This window comes from Colletotrichum karsti (assembly GCF_011947395.1).
Source record: "Colletotrichum karsti strain CkLH20 chromosome Unknown Scaffold31, whole genome shotgun sequence".
Lineage (NCBI taxonomy): Eukaryota > Fungi > Ascomycota > Sordariomycetes > Glomerellales > Glomerellaceae > Colletotrichum > Colletotrichum karsti.
The window spans coordinates 308,351-326,521 of record NW_024065931.1 but is presented as its reverse complement, the minus strand read 5'-3'; the positions used below and the strand labels follow the sequence as shown (position 1 = coordinate 326,521).

Below are 18,171 nucleotides of genomic sequence, written 5' to 3'. Positions count from 1 at the left end.
TTGAAACAAATCCATTGGACAATATCAGGTCTTGTTTGCCCCACCTGCCCAACACACTCACTACCTGAGAAGGTTTAATGAGATGATAACAACCATAACAACAACAACATCATCCCGTCACCCAGTCATCCAACTGCCCTCATCCGACGGGGTCGCGCGAAGCATTGCGAGGCTACGAAGAAAGACCACGGATATGGATGTCACGGACAACATCGGCGACGCCGTTAAAGAACTTCACGCCGACCTCCGCCGGAAGTACCAAATTCATGCGGCCAAGCTGGAAACTGCATGGCGTTCGTTCGACAAGGCGCAGAGAACGCGATGCATCCGTGCTGGAGCCGCCGACGGTGTTGTCCTGAAGCATAACCTCGACATCAGTCTCGGCAGCGTGTACAAATTCCTTCCGGAATGGAATCTTCGCGATATCACCGAGCCTGGCTCCGACTTCCTTCTCGACCTCCTCAAGCACCGCGCCACTACGACTCTAGAGCAGCAATATATCAATGGCCCGAACGACGGTCCTGGAGACCATGAATACATTGTGGAGATGATGCAGAAGAAAAATCTACGTCACGTTGCAGAGTTCAAGGACTGCTACACGTTTTTCCTCGACAAGTATTATGGACAGTCTTTTCACTTCGTGCGTGAGAAACAAGCGACACTGGCGCAGTTTGCCCCAGCCGTTCGAGCTCGTCTTCTCATTCCTCAGTCAACTGGCCAGTTGATCCTGCAGAGACAGCTCCACCTGCTACAGGTACTCAACATCATGATCGAAGACATCCTCGACATAGGCTCGCAGACCCGCAACCGGAAGCAGATGCCTAAGAAGGATACCGACTTTGGCCCGATCGAGGCATTCTCGAGCTTGTCTGTTAAAGATGCGCCTGGCAAGGTCCAACTCTCAGAAGTAGTCGCTGGTGCTCGCGATCGAAAGGCGGCTCTCGAAGAACGTGTGGAGCTATTATCGGCCGAGCCCGTCGTCCTTGCTCATGCCGTCAATGACGTCTTTTTCAGCCGCCCAGAGCTCCTTCCTGACGAGAAAGGCCGCTCGTTGCCGGTTCACACCGACAGGTACATCAATGCGGCGTTCTTCGACGCTGTACACGGCGAAATCCAAGCTGCCGCTATTTGGGCATATATTACCCGACTCGTTGAGCTTCTTGAAGTCCCGAACTCCGAAAAAGCATACCGCGCTCTGGTTCTTCAGGAGCTTTCCAACGTATGTCATATGGAGTATGAACGCTCCCAGAACCTCTTAAAGCGTCACCTTGCCACTGCAGATGGTCCTAAGCGTTTCAAGCGGATCTCCAACGCCTACGACAAAGCCGGAAATGCACGCCTCAGCATGAAGTGCAAGCCCGAGGAGCTTATGATCGCTGATCCTCAACTCCATTACCTATTGCGTCTTTGCCAATCCGAGACCACTGCTGCGAAGGCCATCGACTGGATGAAGAAGCTAGGCGATCTCTACATGACCCGCCCCTCGGAGCGCGAACGCATAGAAGAGCGCCAGGCCGAGGCGTTCTTTGCTTTGGCCGTCATCACTGGGTTTGTCCAGGATCTTTCGTCCGCTGTATCTCTCCCCGCTCCTTCTCGTAAGAAAGGCCAGGCATTCTTGCAGAAATCACAGCAGCTAGAGTGTGAGCTCGCGCCTTTGAAGAAGGAAATCGACCTGCGAGACTACGCCGCACCAATTGACCACCTTCTGGAGCCCGGAATGGCTGAAAGTGCCCTGGGTGCTTTTGAGAGCTTCATAGTCGACAACGCTGGAACGAAAATGGGATTTCTATATCAAGACATCATCACGGATTGTCTTGCTCACCTCCAGGATCAGTACGAACAGGCCAAATCCCAGAAAGAGAAGGATGACAAGATCCAACAGGAGAAGGACTCCCAGGCCACACCATTTCCATTCTTTACCACCGAGGAGCCCAAGGAAGTGCGCATCGAACGCCGCAGGGAGAAAACCAAAACGCGCCCGTCCCAGGCGTCCGCGTACGAATTGGCCCCACGCGATGAGCCCCCGATCGGGCAACCGCAGTCCGCGCAGTCCAAAGAGATCATCAAGGTCAGCGCGCCGACCGGCGAAGTCTTCGACACGCTGTTCAACAAGTCGAAAGCTCGAGGATCAATCAGCTGGACGTCTTTCGAGGCAGCCATGGCTGAATTGGGCTTTTCAGTCTTTCCCAAGTACGGTTCAGTCTACACCTTCCGTCCCCCTTCACACTCGACGGAAGCGAAGCCGTTCACTATTCACCGCCCGCACGGGGCATCTATTGATGGTTACAAAATTCTCATCCTGGCACGGCGCCTGAAGAGGACGTATGGATGGGGCGAGGAGACGTTTGTGATTGACTGAATTGGGGAGTGCAGCTGGAGTTGCTGTAATGATTATGGCGGGGTGAATGTCAAGATGGTAGTTTTCGCTAGGACCATGGGGTTATATCAAGATGACTGTGGTGGTCTTCGCGACCTTACTTCTCGGTTGTATAGGCTGGTAAGTACCGTGGCACAAAGATCTGGTGCTCAGGAAGTATATGGCACGTGGCTGGAAGAGGCAGCAGATAATTTGTGTGTGGCCTCATTGGACCAGATAGTACTCAAGAAGAAGTGCAAGATACCTGACGTATAAGTTCTTAGCCTGGCCGCCATTATGTGAAGCACCAAGGGCTCGTGCTGAGGAGACCCCCAGCGAATGAGACCGGATTGACTTGGATAGAACAATTTAGAAAGTAATAATCATGGAGATCCTTATGGTTTGAACGGCTTCGAGAAGCGAACTAGGAACGCTGATCTCCCTATTCATCACCGAGAACCAATTGGATCCCTCGAAGCAGCTGGCTCAATGCAAACACGGCACACACCGTGTCGACCTAGACGCCCCGATCCTACATGAATAACGACTAACCCTGCTTGGTTCCTGTTGACATTCATGCATCTACCTGCCTACTTGATTACCCACGTGCGCAAGGTGCGTATGCCTCGTGGCACCCCGGCTGTGATAGGTGTGGCTCCCAGCGGCCCAACCGCCATGTGGGGGTGAGATCAGAAGATCAGATCGCCGAACCCGGGATCGAATCCGTACCAATATAACATGCATTTGTTCATTTTGAGATTGTGAACCTCTGATGGCCTCTGGCGAAGGCAGGTACGTGTATAATCTTGCTCATGTCAAGAACACGTTTATCGTGTTTAGTTGTTGGGACGATGAAATCAAGACGGGCCAAAACTTCGAGAACTCCCGTCGAGATCCGTAATACCCCAGACCTAGGAGAAGCTAATGTCAGACGCCACTGCAGGTTGGGCTCCAATTCATTTACTGGCGATTATTGGGCGGGAACTAATCGACGTACCTTAGTAGCGCCAATATAGTGGCGAGATGGGGGAGGATGTCAGCTTGGTAGATGACAGGGAAGCCTGTATGACAGGGAAGCCTGTATGACAGGGAAGCCTGTATGACAGGACAGGGGAAGCGTCTAACGGGGCCGATTCAAGGGTCGTCTTTTCAGTGTCAAAGGCGGATGAGGATTTGTTGTCGATGGCGTAGGATCCCCGTCAGCAGAATGACGGGGAAGCAAATTTGCCATGGCAGTTGAGCCGGCGCCCACGTGGCTGCGAGGAACCTTGCCACCCACATCGAATATTAGTGTGCCAGCCAACGTGGGGTGTGAGATCTCCCTCCATCAGAGTTGCCCATACGTTGACCATTGGCTGGCCGTATTTAGAGAACACGTCTCTGCGCAAGTGCGCGCCTGCAGCACCCGCCAAGGTTGTTCTGGTTCGATCCGGAGCCCTGCCCCGTGTCGCGACTCGCAGAGCTACGTGGTCATCTCTTATTGTTGATTGAAGTTGGGCTTGGTTCTCTCTGCAAGAAGGAAATGATCCCTCATGTTCGCATAGCTTTCCCTTTCGGGCGTTGACGTGCTTGAATGTTGCAAACATTTACGGGGTCAGCTTGAGCGACGCTTGTTCCGGATTTCCTCAACGCCTCGCCGTTCGAATACCAACCATTGCGCTGCAACCCCTTCTGGGAAAATGCACGCTTCTTCTGGCGCATCCTTGCATGGATGCGTTCGGCCGTAACTCATACCTGACAAGCAGTCCCATCGATTCGACAACGGTAATTGTTATGCGACTCATTAATGCACATTCATTTGGCCTTTGAGGATCTAGAATTCGCGAGTCATGCTGTCGGGCAAACCATCAACTGCAGTCAAACAGGTCGAAGAAAAAGGGACTGCTGCCGAGCTTACTTGTTCTCAATCTCGTCTATTGTGAAGAGGGTGCGGTGAACTCGAAGCGGTGAGCGTTGGTTCTGTGGCGGTTTTGCAGCATTATCTCGGCGCAGCGACGATCACAGAATGAATTGACATGTTGGGCGCCGGGCTTCACGGCAGTGGCTACCGGGACGAGCGGCATTCCCCATGCACAAAGAAATAACGCAGCCGCTTGACACATGTCCCAGAGGTCCCGAAGCTAGTATTGAGACAAGTTCGAAAGGGAGGAGGTTCAGAGAATCATTTGGTGCTGGTGTTGGTTGAGACGGAATGTTGCCGGAGAAAAGTCTCGAAGAACTCGGCTGCTTGCCATTCATGCTCACTGACGGGATCCCGATGACAGGGATGATAGGCGACGGGCCGAGGCTAGGCGAGCTTATCCGGGGCCGGGCGGAGCCGATGCCGTCAGTGGGGCACATGCCAGGAATGCCGGTTTGTGCCTCCGGCAAGCCGCTGCAGTGGCTCAAGCTCCCATGTCGAGGTGTGGCTATTCCCTCTCCCTGGGTCTAGACTGAAGTTGATCGGCTTTAATACAACGAGACTTTGGCCAAGATTCATCCCCTTGCAGCCAGCTTTTCGCGTAAGCGGCCACTCTGACCCAGCCGCGGCTACTCGCGACGAGGTCTTGCTCATTGGTTTATCACAAGGTTTAGTTCTCGAGGAAAGGAAACAGATGATATCTCATTGAATCTAACACAAATATCGCTATCCCAACGCTTCAAATACCTCCCATAACTCCAAGCAGAAAACCTCATATGCGGCAGTCATCCCGTAGATCGTACACGGTACGGTAGCGGCAAGCGCGGACGGCTGGAGGGGCAGGTGCCGCTGTTGCTCTTACCACACGGACATGCAACTGCATCAAAATCGAATGCGGAAAGAAGGTCTTTCTTCCCATTCCCGTACCCGCCCGATCAAACTTAAACCTTCCAACCTCAATCACGACCTCATCTCGCCAACTTCTGTTCGTTCCCGGTAGCCAGCATTGACGATGCGATGGCGGCTGGTGATACCGCGCATCGAATGCCCACTGCGATACCGTCATGAACTCTGAGGCGCACTGAAGTGGCGATCTATATTGTCGTTGCACTCTTGGGCGCGAGATTTATAAGCCTTAACTCTCTTCTTCGCATCGGCCTCGGGATTCTTGGAGATGCGTTGTTTGAAGTCGTCTTGTCCGGCAAGAAAGTCGTTCACACGAGACCTTGACTCGGTGTCATGCTTGGTTTTGTTCGACTTGGACCTGGTTCGACTGTCAGAACTTCCTCGAGACGGTGCCTCAGAGAGAGTGGATTACTTTTGTGAGGCGCCACAAATAGCAGAGGCTTGAGAAGCGGGCATGTTGAAGCGGACAGCGCCTGGTAAGTCACGCAAAAAATATGCGATGTGATGCTGATGCAGTAGAAAATATTCAGATTCTGATATGAACAGCAAGAGCTGCAGGTTGATATTTGTCGAGGAAAGTCGGGGATTTGAAGACCAGGAGACTTGGAGAGGGGATCGAAACGATACTTATGGACCTGCGTTGAGACTTCCATCGTGTCTTCTCAGCAATCTCGGCCGATATACCCCAATTGGGAGCGGGACAGTCGTACGAAATCTATGGCCTCGAATTCAGCACGATAGTCAAGCAGACATCGCAGCAGCCTCGGACGATCAACGCCACCCCTGGGCCCTGGCCTCGACAACGAGTACCGGCACGATTCCTATTGGTGTAGATCGAAGCAACGACGAACAACCGCAATACTGAGGCCATGCATGGGGAAGCATGTCCAAGATCCCGTGGCCCCCGGGTGGATGGAACGTGCTTCCACGCTCACCGGCAGCATGGCTTGGTGCCCAGTCATGGCTGCGGTTGGGCGGTTGGAAGAACGTTTTCTTATTCCCATCGACGGAACTCCTTAGAAAACGACCCATTTTCAACGGGAATTTAACCCAATAACGCATTCCGGGCAACTTTCCGCTGGCTAGGCCACGAACCCGCAAAAAGTGTCCCCGCTTGTCATTTGCTACCAGGAACCAACAAGCTTTCCGGAAGCGCTCCCCGGCGCTAGCACCATCGACGGCCCTCCGGATCGATTGCCATTGGGGAAAAAGAAAAGATGCGCAACCAACTCTTCCCAAAACTTGCCAGCTTCGTTGAGGCGCACGCACCAGTGGGACGGGCCTGGCCGTCTTCCCCGAAGGATGGAGGAGGCCACTTCGGTTCTTATTCGAGGCCAAGATGCTGTTGCCACCTTGTCACCTTCGTTCTTTCGGGCAAGGTGGGCGAGCGGTGAGGTCAGCTGCAGGCATAGCGAATGCCAGAATAAGGGAATCCGCAGGTCGCATTCCGCCTCTACCCGCGGCCGTTGAGCCGACCCCTCATTGGTACGAAACTGAGGCCAAGGGTAAACGCCATTTGGCTCGCCATCGAAATTACCCATTCTCCGATTTGAGGCCATGCGTCCATTCGTCAACGTCATCGGGGTTTTTCGTGTATCACACCAGACGTGCCGTCAAGGGGTTCCTCCTGTTCAGAGTTTCAACTGGGCACCCTGCGATGGCAAGGAATTCCGCTGCCAGGTGACCCTGGTCTTATCTGATTGCGTTTGTTTGCTCGGTTCATGGAGTAAAGCGGTAGCACAGAAATGATCCTCGACATATTTCTCCGCGTGCGACCCGACGGAAATAAACAGGAACTCCACGCGATGCGCGCTTCGAGGAATTGGGTTGGTACGTCAATGGCCAGCTTTATGGTTCACACCTCAACACCAGCCAAGTGCCGACCTTCAATACAGACGAAGTTGAAGTCCATTTAACCATTTTTTAGGCTTCTTATTCCCGCCGCCTGGACCATACCATGTGTCATAAGTCATCTTAGCGGGGTCACCCCTCACTCCATTCAGATGACAGGTGACGCATCCCCACCTCGACGCATCATCCGTTTGTCAACTCACCATCCCCGGCGAGATAGCATTTCGGTGAAAAGCCATTTTCTACCGAACGTAACACAGACACACCGGTACGTCACACTCGGTGAGAGTGCGACCAGATCGCGCGCTCTGGGGATCTGCGTTTGACTGCATTACTCACACCGTAAACATACGGCCGTGTACGGCCTCAAAGGCCCGACATGCATATAAGCCGAGCAACTCATCTCGGCTGATCAGTTTTCATATCGCAGCATGGCATTTTACAGCTGATCTGGCGCTGCGATCAATATTTCGCTACTGAGTACGGGCAAGTTTTACCGGACGACGCATCGTGATCACGGTCAGCGCCCCCTGACACTCCGCAGGACGACTAAGCGAAACCCGAAAGATTGTTTGTCTCGATAAGTCGTCAGCCAGCACCATGTCAAGGAGATAAAGTTTATTTCGAGCAAACGTCGGCGTAGTCGGCATCAGGGGTTGAATCGAGCGGATGCTGGATTGCCGGTGTGTTTCGCTTACGCTGTCGGTGAGGACTGGCAGTCCCTGATCCGGCCTGGTGCAGGTCTCCCAGCGCAGATGCCGACCTGAAAGATGCTTTTCCCCAACAACAATATCGGATCGGGCCTTCGGCTTATCTTGGTGTCGCATCCGGGTCTCTGACCGACTTCCGCGGCGATGATTCTCTCAGCCCATGCAGCAGGGGTCAATGATCCTGGCCAAGCCGGTGTGGACGAGCGACTCATGACACCGGTGATCATCCGCTCTGAGCTCCGAGGAGGACTCTTTCGAGCCGCCGGCAGGCAATCGTCGGCTTTCCAGCCCTCAGAGATTATGTGGAAATTGCGTCAGCATCCCTGCAGCTGGTTCAAAAGACTGGTGCCTGAGCTAGGTCAGTACTCATCTCGTCAGCTGCGTCTTATCAATCTTACATGGCCGGCTGCCTACTCTAAGGAGGGTCAACGGCTATCGAATTCAACGCAGGAGATCATTTCTTTTACCCGCCAGGAACTGATCATGAAGGAGGAATGCCACCCGAAGACGTCAAGTCAGGGACCCGAGAAATCATTATCCTCGTTCACATGTTTCTACCAAGAGCTTGAACTCCGGAGTTGAAACTCGCTCTTCAACGGCTACAATGCACTGGAGCCCATCATAATATCTTGGCTGTTCTTGTCTCCAATCTAGACCGCGTAGCGATTTCTGCGGTTATACCGATGTGTGCAACTTCCCAACTTCTGGCAACGCTAGGGTTAGCTCCGGCTGTTAAGGGCGCTTAGACAGCCGTATGAGACCATACTGCGCGCACAGTCTTCGCCAAGCCCGCCAATGAGTCCAGTTGTACGATACATAAACCTGAGTAATTGCTGCGCAGCGGCGGGGATTCGTTGGTTTCCACAACGTGTTGAGCGCGCCGACTTTGCTGCATGTCATATGCAGGTCGAATACCAATATCATCATGGTCTTCGAGCACGACTGGCTAAGTTCATATGATTTAGACAGGCTTTTCGAAACGCCAGTCTGTTGTATGCGAGGATTCAAGCATGTTCGTTAATAGTGACCTATTACTCATGTGACGGCAGATCACTCAGATGAGAGCGCATACGGCGGAATAGAGGTTTCATAAACAAAAAGAAATGATATACTGTCAGCAGATCTGAGATGGAGCAACCAATTGGATGCCATGGATCAGAAAAGAAAGCTAACTCGGAAGCCGAGCCGTTTTCAATGACTAGCGTCGTTATCAGTTCCATCGTCTCACTGGCGTAGCGCACAGAAAGGATTTCTTCTTCTTTTGCTCTAGTACTAAAATAAAAAGAAAAACAAAAAGGATGATGGCTTGAAAGGGCGACGAAGGTAGACGCTGAAGGGAGCGTTATTCCGCCGCCTATTTGCGCTTTCGTCTCGCTTCCGCCGGGTTTGAGATATTTATACATATCAGCAGTAACAAAAGTCGAGAAAAGCTCCGACTTAACAAGTGTCTTGACTTGATGTTCAATAAGTTTTTCGAGTTGAACGAGGCATATTACGACCTGTGATGATGCATTAGATTGCACGATCTCTACACCGCACCGTGGGACGACACCCAAACACGAAGGGCGCATAAATGAATTTGAGACTTTCTTTACTTCCAAAAACCATCGACTGCGCAATTGTTAAAGTCCGCATAGAGTTGGCTGCAATGGATCCCTAGGATTCTCCCGGTTACAAAAGCCTGAGATGACATGGACGAGACGGGAGGATGAAGTCGATTTAGACTCCCGCCACGGCGTTCTGGATCTCGCCACAAAGAATGTCACATACTAAAACATTTGGTCTTGAATAAAGCCTAAGCCCAATCATCCTGTCAGAGCAAAAGTTCCGTCCGAAGTTCGACGGAAACGGACCTGTCAAACGTCTGTGCGGTGCCACGGACGGGTTCCTTGTCAACGGGGCGCGTTGGTTAAACTAGAACAAAAAAGAAGGAAACTTAAAAGAGACGTCGGTTGAGTGGAGTGTTTAGGACGGTACTCGGTTCCATGAAACATGGCACGAGTTGTGGCCCTTCGGACGTATGACTTGCACAGGTGAACCGAGGACTTGGGTCTGTACGCAGGTTCCCCCAGACTCGTCAATTCAATCCGCCCCGGAACCCTCGACGTCACCCGACACTTCCAACTGGCTGCCGAGTACTCTCCACCTCACAACCATTCAAAACGCAAAAACCGAAAGTCCCGCATGAACGATTGCAATAAGCCTACCTAGCTACCTCCACCCGACTCCCGACCCAGTGGAGGCCGCCGCCGCCGCCGCCGCCATCAATCCCCGCCGTAGCCCTACGCACGCACGCAGTCTCAGGGGGCGCCCATGTCGCGACGGGACGGCAGGGATGTATTGTGGTTTGGTGGGTTCGCTTACGTTACAGAGCATATTAATCCCCGAACGCCTCGCACCATTCCGCGTCCGCCGTGCCGGGGGGGTGGAGGGAACCCGCTTCGCCCGCCGGGACCCAGACATTGGTTTCTGCCCGTAGCCCCGGCAGATATTCTCCCGACTAAAAAATCCCACTAAACAAGGTCCATCCATCTGTGGATTGATGAGATACGCTAGTGTGTAAAAGGGCCGCGTGTGCGGCGGGACTCGTTATCGCGTGTATGAGGCCAATCATCTCCTGGAGGGGGAGCATTTCTTGGCTGCCGCGCAGCTGGGAGAAGGAGACGCGCGTGCGATGGGGAGGTGGTTAGGGGGCTTGGTGTCGTTTTGCTTTCGTCAGCGCGAGAGCGAAGTGACGTTGTGGGCTTTTTGGGCCTTACATGCGGACTTAAAGTAACGGACCGATGCGGTGACGAAGGCTTCTCAGTGGAGCTGGGCTGGTTGGGGATAAAGCATTGTGCTGAGTTGGAGAAGCCTGGTAAGGCAGAGAACGGGGGTTTGGAGGAGACAGGACGGGGGTTGGTGGTGGTGGTGGCACTGGATCAGATCTGGGGGACAGCTCGGCGGTCTCGGTTGGTCACCGCCGTCCTCCCGCCAGATCGGTTCACGCAGGGGACCGAAGAATGACATTGGCGAAACGATGCTTTTTTTATTCCTTTTGTAAACGCGTATCAGCCCAATTAACCAGCTTGGACTGGTGATATGTTCTGAGATTTGAGAATACATGCTCTTCCATCGTAGCCCGCCATTCATTATCGTCCCCTCAATTCGTCATTCAAGTTTCCATTATCGAAGAGGTCAATGTCGTACAGGCATTAAGGGAGGGCATGTAGAATCGGAGATGTTGTACATGACTGGTGGGGGATGCCAGAAGAGGGTTGGATTTTAGTGTGTTCGGGCGGCGGAGCGCGGTGTCGGAGTCTATTGGGTGCGGGGAGGGTTGGCGGTGTCTTGTTGGTTGTTGTCTTGCTCAGATGGAGTCTCGCGGGAGGAGATGCGGTCGTTGAGGTTATCGCCGGTGTTGTTTATGAACATGTCGAAGCGGAGCTGTCGTGAAGCCGATTGATCCGTACCCTGAGCAGGCGCGTTGCCCCTGTTCTATTCTTAGCGAGGGTGTCAACGATGAACGGGAAGAGATGTGACTTACTCGTGTACGCTGCCATGTTCAACGTTCATGGATGAGGTCTGGGAAGCCATGGTGTTGTTGGAGGAGTGTCGGCCGTGTGGTGTGGGTATCTCTTGGGAGGGAAAGCTGCGCGTGTCGAGGGCGGTAATTACAAGGAGTATGGGATCTAGAACTTGAAGAAGAATGACGCGAAAGTATGCATGTAGATGCAGGAGCTCGGAGGTTTTTGACTCTGAACCGAGCGGCTGGCTGGGAATGCAGTGGAGTTCTAGAGAGAGGGAAGGCCAGCCTGAGACTGAAAGAAAAGGTGTACAACGGATGGTCTAAATCTACAGCCGAAGGAGGAAGAGTAATGCTAGTTCTATGACGAGAAAAGGGCGAGAGAAGGGGAGCATCGTGGGGATCTGGGCGGTGATAAATACTTCATTTAAAAAAAAAAGGGTGGAAGGTGTCGACCTGTAGGGCGAACTACCTTTGGACGCCTCATATTCCCAAGGTGCGGTCAGGATAACGGGGTGGGTGTGGTAAATGGGAGTCGAGGACGAAGAGATGCCACCCCAAAGGACTGACTGCCCAAGAACTTTGCTCGAGAAAAAGCAGAAAAAGACGGTAGGAAGTGGTCAGAGACTCACAATACCTAGGGTGGAAAAGATGTCCTGCACCTTGTAGGGACGCCCTCGGGGTAGATCATGGCCCACGATCGGCAGAGACGGGAGTCGGGGACGGTGTACCGAATGTACCTACTCTCAGGACCCAGACAGATGAAAAGTGCAGAAGACGTACTCTGTGAGGCCCACTCACAGTCTGATGTCTGCACTTCTGAGGGCAGCATTTTCCCTCTGATTCGCAAGTCTCGTCATGCAGCACCCCCAAATTTCCCCTTCCTGCAGCTTGATCAAATTTGAACGCCCGACAAAGGCACATTGAAGCTAATGCCAGGGAACAGGAAGCAGACAGGGCGCCGCAGGAAAGGGTGGCGAGCCGTGAATGCGGCTGCCGAGAACTCCACCGCAAACCTGGAAACACCCTGTCTCACTCGATTCCCGGCAGAGATTGGAACAGGGTGTGATTTAGGGCGATGGTTGGTTGAAATATCCCCTGCACGTACCGGGCTGCCAGCTCACGCAACCAACATGAGGTAAGTCAGGTACGGACACACGCAACGCGTAAAACGCTGCAGCAGAGAATAGGGATCTATCTCCTCTCTGACTGACGAGAAGAAAAATTTTTCATCGGCCTCTAGGTATTTCGATGATCAACCCGAGCCTGGTTCTGCGGGCGCGCCAACACAGCTACGCAGGCACCTCAACATTCCACAACGCAGTGCGGGGTGCATTAGCTTAGCAGAAAGAAAGGTTTGCTGCACTTTGCTTCTTGCGCCTTACGCATCGAATTCTGCATGTATGTTGGACTGGCCGGCCTGTAGAACATCTGCAGCATCCATAGCGCTGGTTTGCATTGTTTGCTGTCCGCACTAAGCGGGACGGCGCGAACAAAGGCTCGCTGCTTGTTGGCCAGCGTAGCTGTGCTATTCGACGGAGATGGTCTGCATTCCAGGCATGCGGCGAAGGACCTGAAACAAGACCAGAAGACAATGGGCGGTCTCCGATCGAAGCCACCGTTTCTGAAAATAAGAAAAAGCCAGTCATGTTGTGCTTCGGAGACAGGCATTCCATAGGCCAATGGAAAAACCCGAATAACTGGTCAGTGGGTGAAGGTCTCACCCAGAAACATAACAGCCGTGATTGGTAGATGGATGCCGAATTAAGGCTGGATCGGCAAGCGGGAAATGGCGTAAGCTTGAGAATCGCAGATGGGTGACGCTGCGTCGTACAAATGGCGGTAGGCGTGTTTGAACGTTTTGGGATACGAGATATGGATAACCAAGGCGATCAGCAGGGCAGACTTGAAACTGGCGAGGTATGCTGCCTGGAGGAAGTCTGCGATTCCAGGTTGTAGCTTATCGGGCTGCTCATGCTCAGGCTTTCGGGTGGCTTGCGAGGGCTGCAGCGGGTCCTCAACAGCCTACACGTACAACCGTTCCCGCTCCGCTCCGGCGAACAGAATCCGCTCATCACGGCCCCGCCCCGGGCCGTGAATGGCAAGCGTTTATCGCCGGCGGCCAATAATGGTGCCGGAGGCCTAAGATAAGAACATCCCCACAGGCGAATGAAATTTTTGACAGTTTCGCGCCGGCTTGTGGGATCGATCCCGCCGGTTCGCTAACGCCAGCCGATCCACAGCAGGTTCCGTTTTGCTCACCAAAAGATGACAATTGACGTCGCTCAATTGGCCCGACTCGACGGACCCCGCACCCGGTTGCACTGGTGTTTATTGCAGCCGGGATAGCCCAGAAGAAAATAAACCAGATCCTTTGGCAGGCCATCCGGGTTCGCAGATCTAGATGAGACCCTTAAAGAGAACTTGATCCCCATCTGTTGCGGCGGCGTCATTCCTGTGTGAAGCACGTGCTGTACACCTGTTTTTGCAAGCTCTGTTTCGTTGCAAGGGTGTTTATACAACACAATGGAGCCTGAATCTTCCAAATGGAAGCACCAGGTGAAAGGTGATTCGATATGTCTGCTGTGTGTGATGCATGACCTGACGTGCAGCAGTGATGTTCCTTGGGGACGTCGCAAAGTCCAAAGAGGAGAGACGACTAGTTCGGAAACTCGGTAACTGAAGGCTCCTCCCGAACGTCTGGTGATTTGCATATGCTGACAAGGACCGGGTTCCGTGCCGTGCAGACCTCTTCGTTCTGGTATGACCCCACAATCGTGATAGGTGCCAAATGCTTCGGAACTGACCCTGCACAGACGTATTGCTGCTTCAGCTACTTCGTCAACTATCTTGGTAGGAAGACTTTGTCTTTTCTACTCATCGTTTAGCTGACGGATATTCCAGATCGTGCCGCTTTTGCGAATGCTTACGTTTGTACACCCTCTGACCGTCAGTGGCTTCCTGCTCACAATAGCAACCTAGGTCGCAGGGTTGAAAGAAGACGTCGGTCTTCACGGCTCACAGTACAATGTTTTGCTGTCGGTAATGACCGCTGGGTACGTCGGTCTAGTCCATCATCGCTCCGGTGTGCTCTAACATGGGCTCAGATACGTTATCGCTCAGATCCCACATGGCATCGCCATCCAGAAAATCGCTCCGCGCTTGTGGCTGCCGTCGATGGTGTTGCTTTGGGCTGGATTAACCATGTGCACTGCTGCATGCAAGACGTACGAGCAGATGTGTGTCGTGCGCTTCCTTCAGGGTATGGCTGAGGCAAGCACGTACTGCGGGACGATGTACATCATGGGGTCGTGGTAGTGAGTGGCCCCACAAAGTGTCGTTGGCTTCATGGAAGAGCCACGTACTGACACGAACGTAGCAAGCCCTTGGAAATTGCCAAAAGAACGGCCATCTTCACCGCCGTGGGCCAGGCTGGTAGCATGTTCGCTGGTGTGATGATGACGGCTGTCCACAAAAGCATGGACGGGTATGCTGGACTGCCTGGATGGAAATGGGTCTTTCTCATCGGTTCGTTTCCGCCGCAGGACATGCTTCTGTCATCTGTTAGTCTGGGCCAACGCTAATGAGGTGATAGACGGAATCATTACCCTGCCGGTTGCCATTGCGGGTTTCGTCTGCTTCCCCGACATCCCCGAGCACACAAAAGCGCACTTCTTCAGTCTTCAGGAAGAGGACATCAAGCTTGCGATCAAGCGCCTGCCCCCGAAGAGGGAAGACGCACATAACATCTCTCCCATCTCTCTGGCCAAGCGGATTTTGGGCCAACCATACTTGTAAGCCGCTCCCCTCCATCGAGTACCCCGCGCATCGGGCTCTCCACTGACGGTGTCAGCTACGTCCTCGGAGCCTTCTCCATTGTTACAGGGGCCCTCGAGGCGTTCTGCGTGCAGTCGCTATTCCTCCTCTGGATGAAGTTCCACAGCGACCGCTACACCAGCTCGCAGATCACGACGTACCCGCTGGGCGTACAGGGAGTTGCCATCGCGTCCAACATCGGAGCCGCCATGTACATGGACGCGACGGGTCACCGCCTTCCCGTGGGTTTCCTGGCGTGCGGCCTGCAGCTTATTTCGACGGTGCTCATTCTCATCCCAACCGTTCCGGATGCGGGAACCTTCTTTGCGTATTATCTTGCAGGGACCAGTTATATGGTCAACCCGCTATTGTTCGGATGGGCCAACATTATCTTGAAGAGAAGCGGTGACGAGGCGGCCCGAAGTGTGTTGCTGTACTGGCTGAACGCTATTCAGAGCACGTTGTACACTTTCTGGGGCATCGCTCTGTACCCTGCGGATGAGGCGCCGTACTGGCGCAAGGGAGGGATCGCCATGTGCGTGGTCGTGGTCATCATGGCCTGCATGTTGTGGGCAGTGAAGTGGCTGGACAGAAAGTCCCTCGCCGAACAGATTGTGGAGGATGAGGACTGCCCGACGGAGGTGAACCAAGTTTCCTGAGTCCAAAACCTGGAGGCAGATGCTCGAGGTAGTCAGGAGACGACGGTGATCGACAGGGCGCAGGACGTAGAAGCGTTCGGATAGCTTGGGAAGGGGTGGCGGATTTGTCGAACTGCAGGGTGTTGTTGCATGATAATTTGGTCGATCAGCAAGAATTGCACATGGTGTGCGTCGTACGCGAAATTTTCAGGCGTCCTTTGGAGAGATCCGTCAGAGTCTGGGGGTGTGCAACGTGGCGGGCGTTGGTGTTGATTTGGAGTTGGAGTTGGAGTTGGAGTGAACGACGATCGCCAGGGCCTGGAAACATGGTGGAAAGTGGCAGAAAAGCGGTGTGGGCTGCAATCGGACTGTTCACTCTTCGGGCAGGAAGTCTTAATTCACCACAACCCGGGCGAAAGTATTGCAATATCGTGAGAGAAAGACCAGTCCGTCGAGAGCGCAGAAAAATGGCAGGGACAAGTTCCGTCTCAATTGCCCCTGCTTCATCTGTGCCGGTAGGGGTCCCATGCCCCTGCACGTCGATTGGCGGCCCCTGCCGGCCATCCCTACAGCCGCTAAACGACGGGAATGGGCCTCCCCGCTGTGACATCGCGATAGGTTCATCCCATTTTTTTCACTGGACGCCAACAAGACCGGAAAGACTTCAATTTTTAGAAATAGACAGCCTCATGACCAGTGTCGTAAACGTGACACTGCTAGTTACTTTTAGCAGGACGAACAGGACCGGAAAGATCAGCAGCGATGAAAAGCAAAACAAACAATGAGCTGCCTCGGGACTTATGAATCCTCGAGCTTTGCCGAATCAGGCATACAATTTCACCCTTATCTCATCTTCACCAGCGGCCTTGCTCATTGTTGAAGAGGGCGAAGATGAGGCTCCCTATACGGGTAGCGGGTACGGGGTACCCTGATGACCTCACTTCCTTAACGGTCGGCCGGAACGACGGCACTGCACAAAATGTTTGCTTGTCAAAATCTAAGATTAGGTATGCATAGAACTAACCGCAAGCTCTATGTATTTTTGATAAGAAATCTGCCACTCACACGGCGAAAGCCGCACTCATGAAGGAGGTGCTGGACGAACATTAACAAACAAGGCAAGAAATCGTGATCGCTTAGGTTAAATTTGGGGGCAAGTGCGGCACAGCTTCCAGTACATCATCGTACCCGACAAGTCACCTTTTCACCGCGTGTGGACTGATATTCTCCTGGAACATGAAACGTCTGCGGCAGTCAGGCACCCCTGAGATCTAGAGTTTTTCCAATGAGGTTTCGTTTTCCACACCGCTAGACTGGCGTCGAAGACACGAGACTATTTCGAGAAGTCGAAGGCGACTTCGTGTTATTGAAGTTGCCATTGCTTTGCATCCGCAGGTTCCGGGGCTTCTGCATCGTGCCCTATCTGGCCTCAATTTTCTTCTTCCATCTGACAGATGTCAAGTCCAGAGACTTGTACGACGCCAATGGTAAGCTGGGCGATTTGGTCCCAGTTTCAGCCACACTGAGTGCAAATGCAACTTTCCTAGAGAGACGTGGCCTCGCAGCGACCGGGTCCAAATGCTCGGGTTCAGAAAAGTGCCAGAAGCTTTCCATATGAGGGACTTGTGCAGAATTCAGCCAGCCACATTCGCATTTCTCTGCACCATGGCTAGTCGACGGTAGTGTGCAGGATCGGTCTGATAGTGGCGTTCTCGATGAGAGCGGCCGGTGAAGAATTCACCGGCCATTCTTCACCGGCCACGTTGATGCCTCCCGACCTCGAAGGGCATGCGTATGCGACTGACCGCTTCTCTTTCCCACGCCGTTGGAAGTACCGCCAAGCAGGTTTCTTATCTTGATCAGGCTGTGAGAAGCCATCCCCGCACGTTGTGAATGCTGAGGTGGATGGTGACAGGCACGAGTACCCCACACACACCCCTTTCCAAAACGAGCTGGTTGCATCATCATATTTCTTTTTTCTCTTCTTCAGCCCTCAACTTTCTCCAACGATTTCTAGACCGCTTCTTCTTCAGCGGTCGTGGAAAAAGCAAATTCTTGACGGCGGTGTCGCCTTTATTTGGGGGCGAAACTGATGAGGCGAAATTCAGGAATCCGATGCCATATCATCACAGAATGGTACCTTGCAGAGTACCTTGCCCGAACCAACCGTGAACATATTTAGGTCTCAATGCATATGTGCAATCACTTTGCGTTTGCACATCATCGATGAATGCTCACCGCTCCCGGGTTATCAAATATCGTTTCCAGACGAGGCTACTGGTTTACACCGCCTTCCAAGGCGATAATATTGCTCGCCCCATATCCGAGTGTACCTGATGGCGGCCAGCATCCAAACTTGGGACGAAATTTGTGCAGTTATGATGTAAGGTAGTTTAACGTGAAAGGTGGTTCAAAGTTTCTGGCGGCTGGGCAAGCGCATTTTCGGCCGAAAGCTCAACAACTACATCGCACCTGTCATCGTGCTGCTA

The 18,171-nt window shown here is 53.1% G+C and overlaps 3 protein-coding genes across 3 annotated transcripts; 2 read left to right on the top strand and 1 right to left on the bottom strand.

Annotated features, from left to right (window-relative positions):
* Positions 1–193: 193 nt before the first annotated feature.
* Positions 194–2,359, top strand: CkaCkLH20_08978 (uncharacterized protein; the record flags this gene model as incomplete). The annotated part of the gene is made up of 1 exon (XM_038891693.1): positions 194–2,359. One exon carries the CDS (start codon positions 194–196, stop codon positions 2,357–2,359), a length of 2,166 nt encoding a protein of 721 aa, XP_038742980.1.
* Positions 2,360–11,023: 8,664 nt separating this feature from the next.
* Positions 11,024–11,299, bottom strand: CkaCkLH20_08977 (uncharacterized protein; the record flags this gene model as incomplete). Its single annotated transcript, XM_038891692.1, has 2 exons — positions 11,024–11,195; positions 11,250–11,299. 2 exons carry the CDS (start codon positions 11,297–11,299, stop codon positions 11,024–11,026), a joined length of 222 nt encoding a protein of 73 aa, XP_038742979.1.
* Positions 11,300–13,754: 2,455 nt separating this feature from the next.
* CkaCkLH20_08976 (major facilitator superfamily transporter) lies at positions 13,755–15,703 on the top strand (the record flags this gene model as incomplete). The annotated part of the gene is made up of 10 exons (XM_038891691.1): positions 13,755–13,794; positions 13,844–13,903; positions 13,976–13,989; positions 14,045–14,081; positions 14,133–14,158; positions 14,211–14,284; positions 14,336–14,545; positions 14,608–14,756; positions 14,824–15,022; positions 15,082–15,703. The coding sequence occupies 10 exons, from the start codon at positions 13,755–13,757 to the stop codon at positions 15,701–15,703; spliced, it is 1,431 nt and encodes a 476-aa protein (XP_038742978.1).
* Between the last annotated feature and the right edge of the window lie 2,468 nt (positions 15,704–18,171).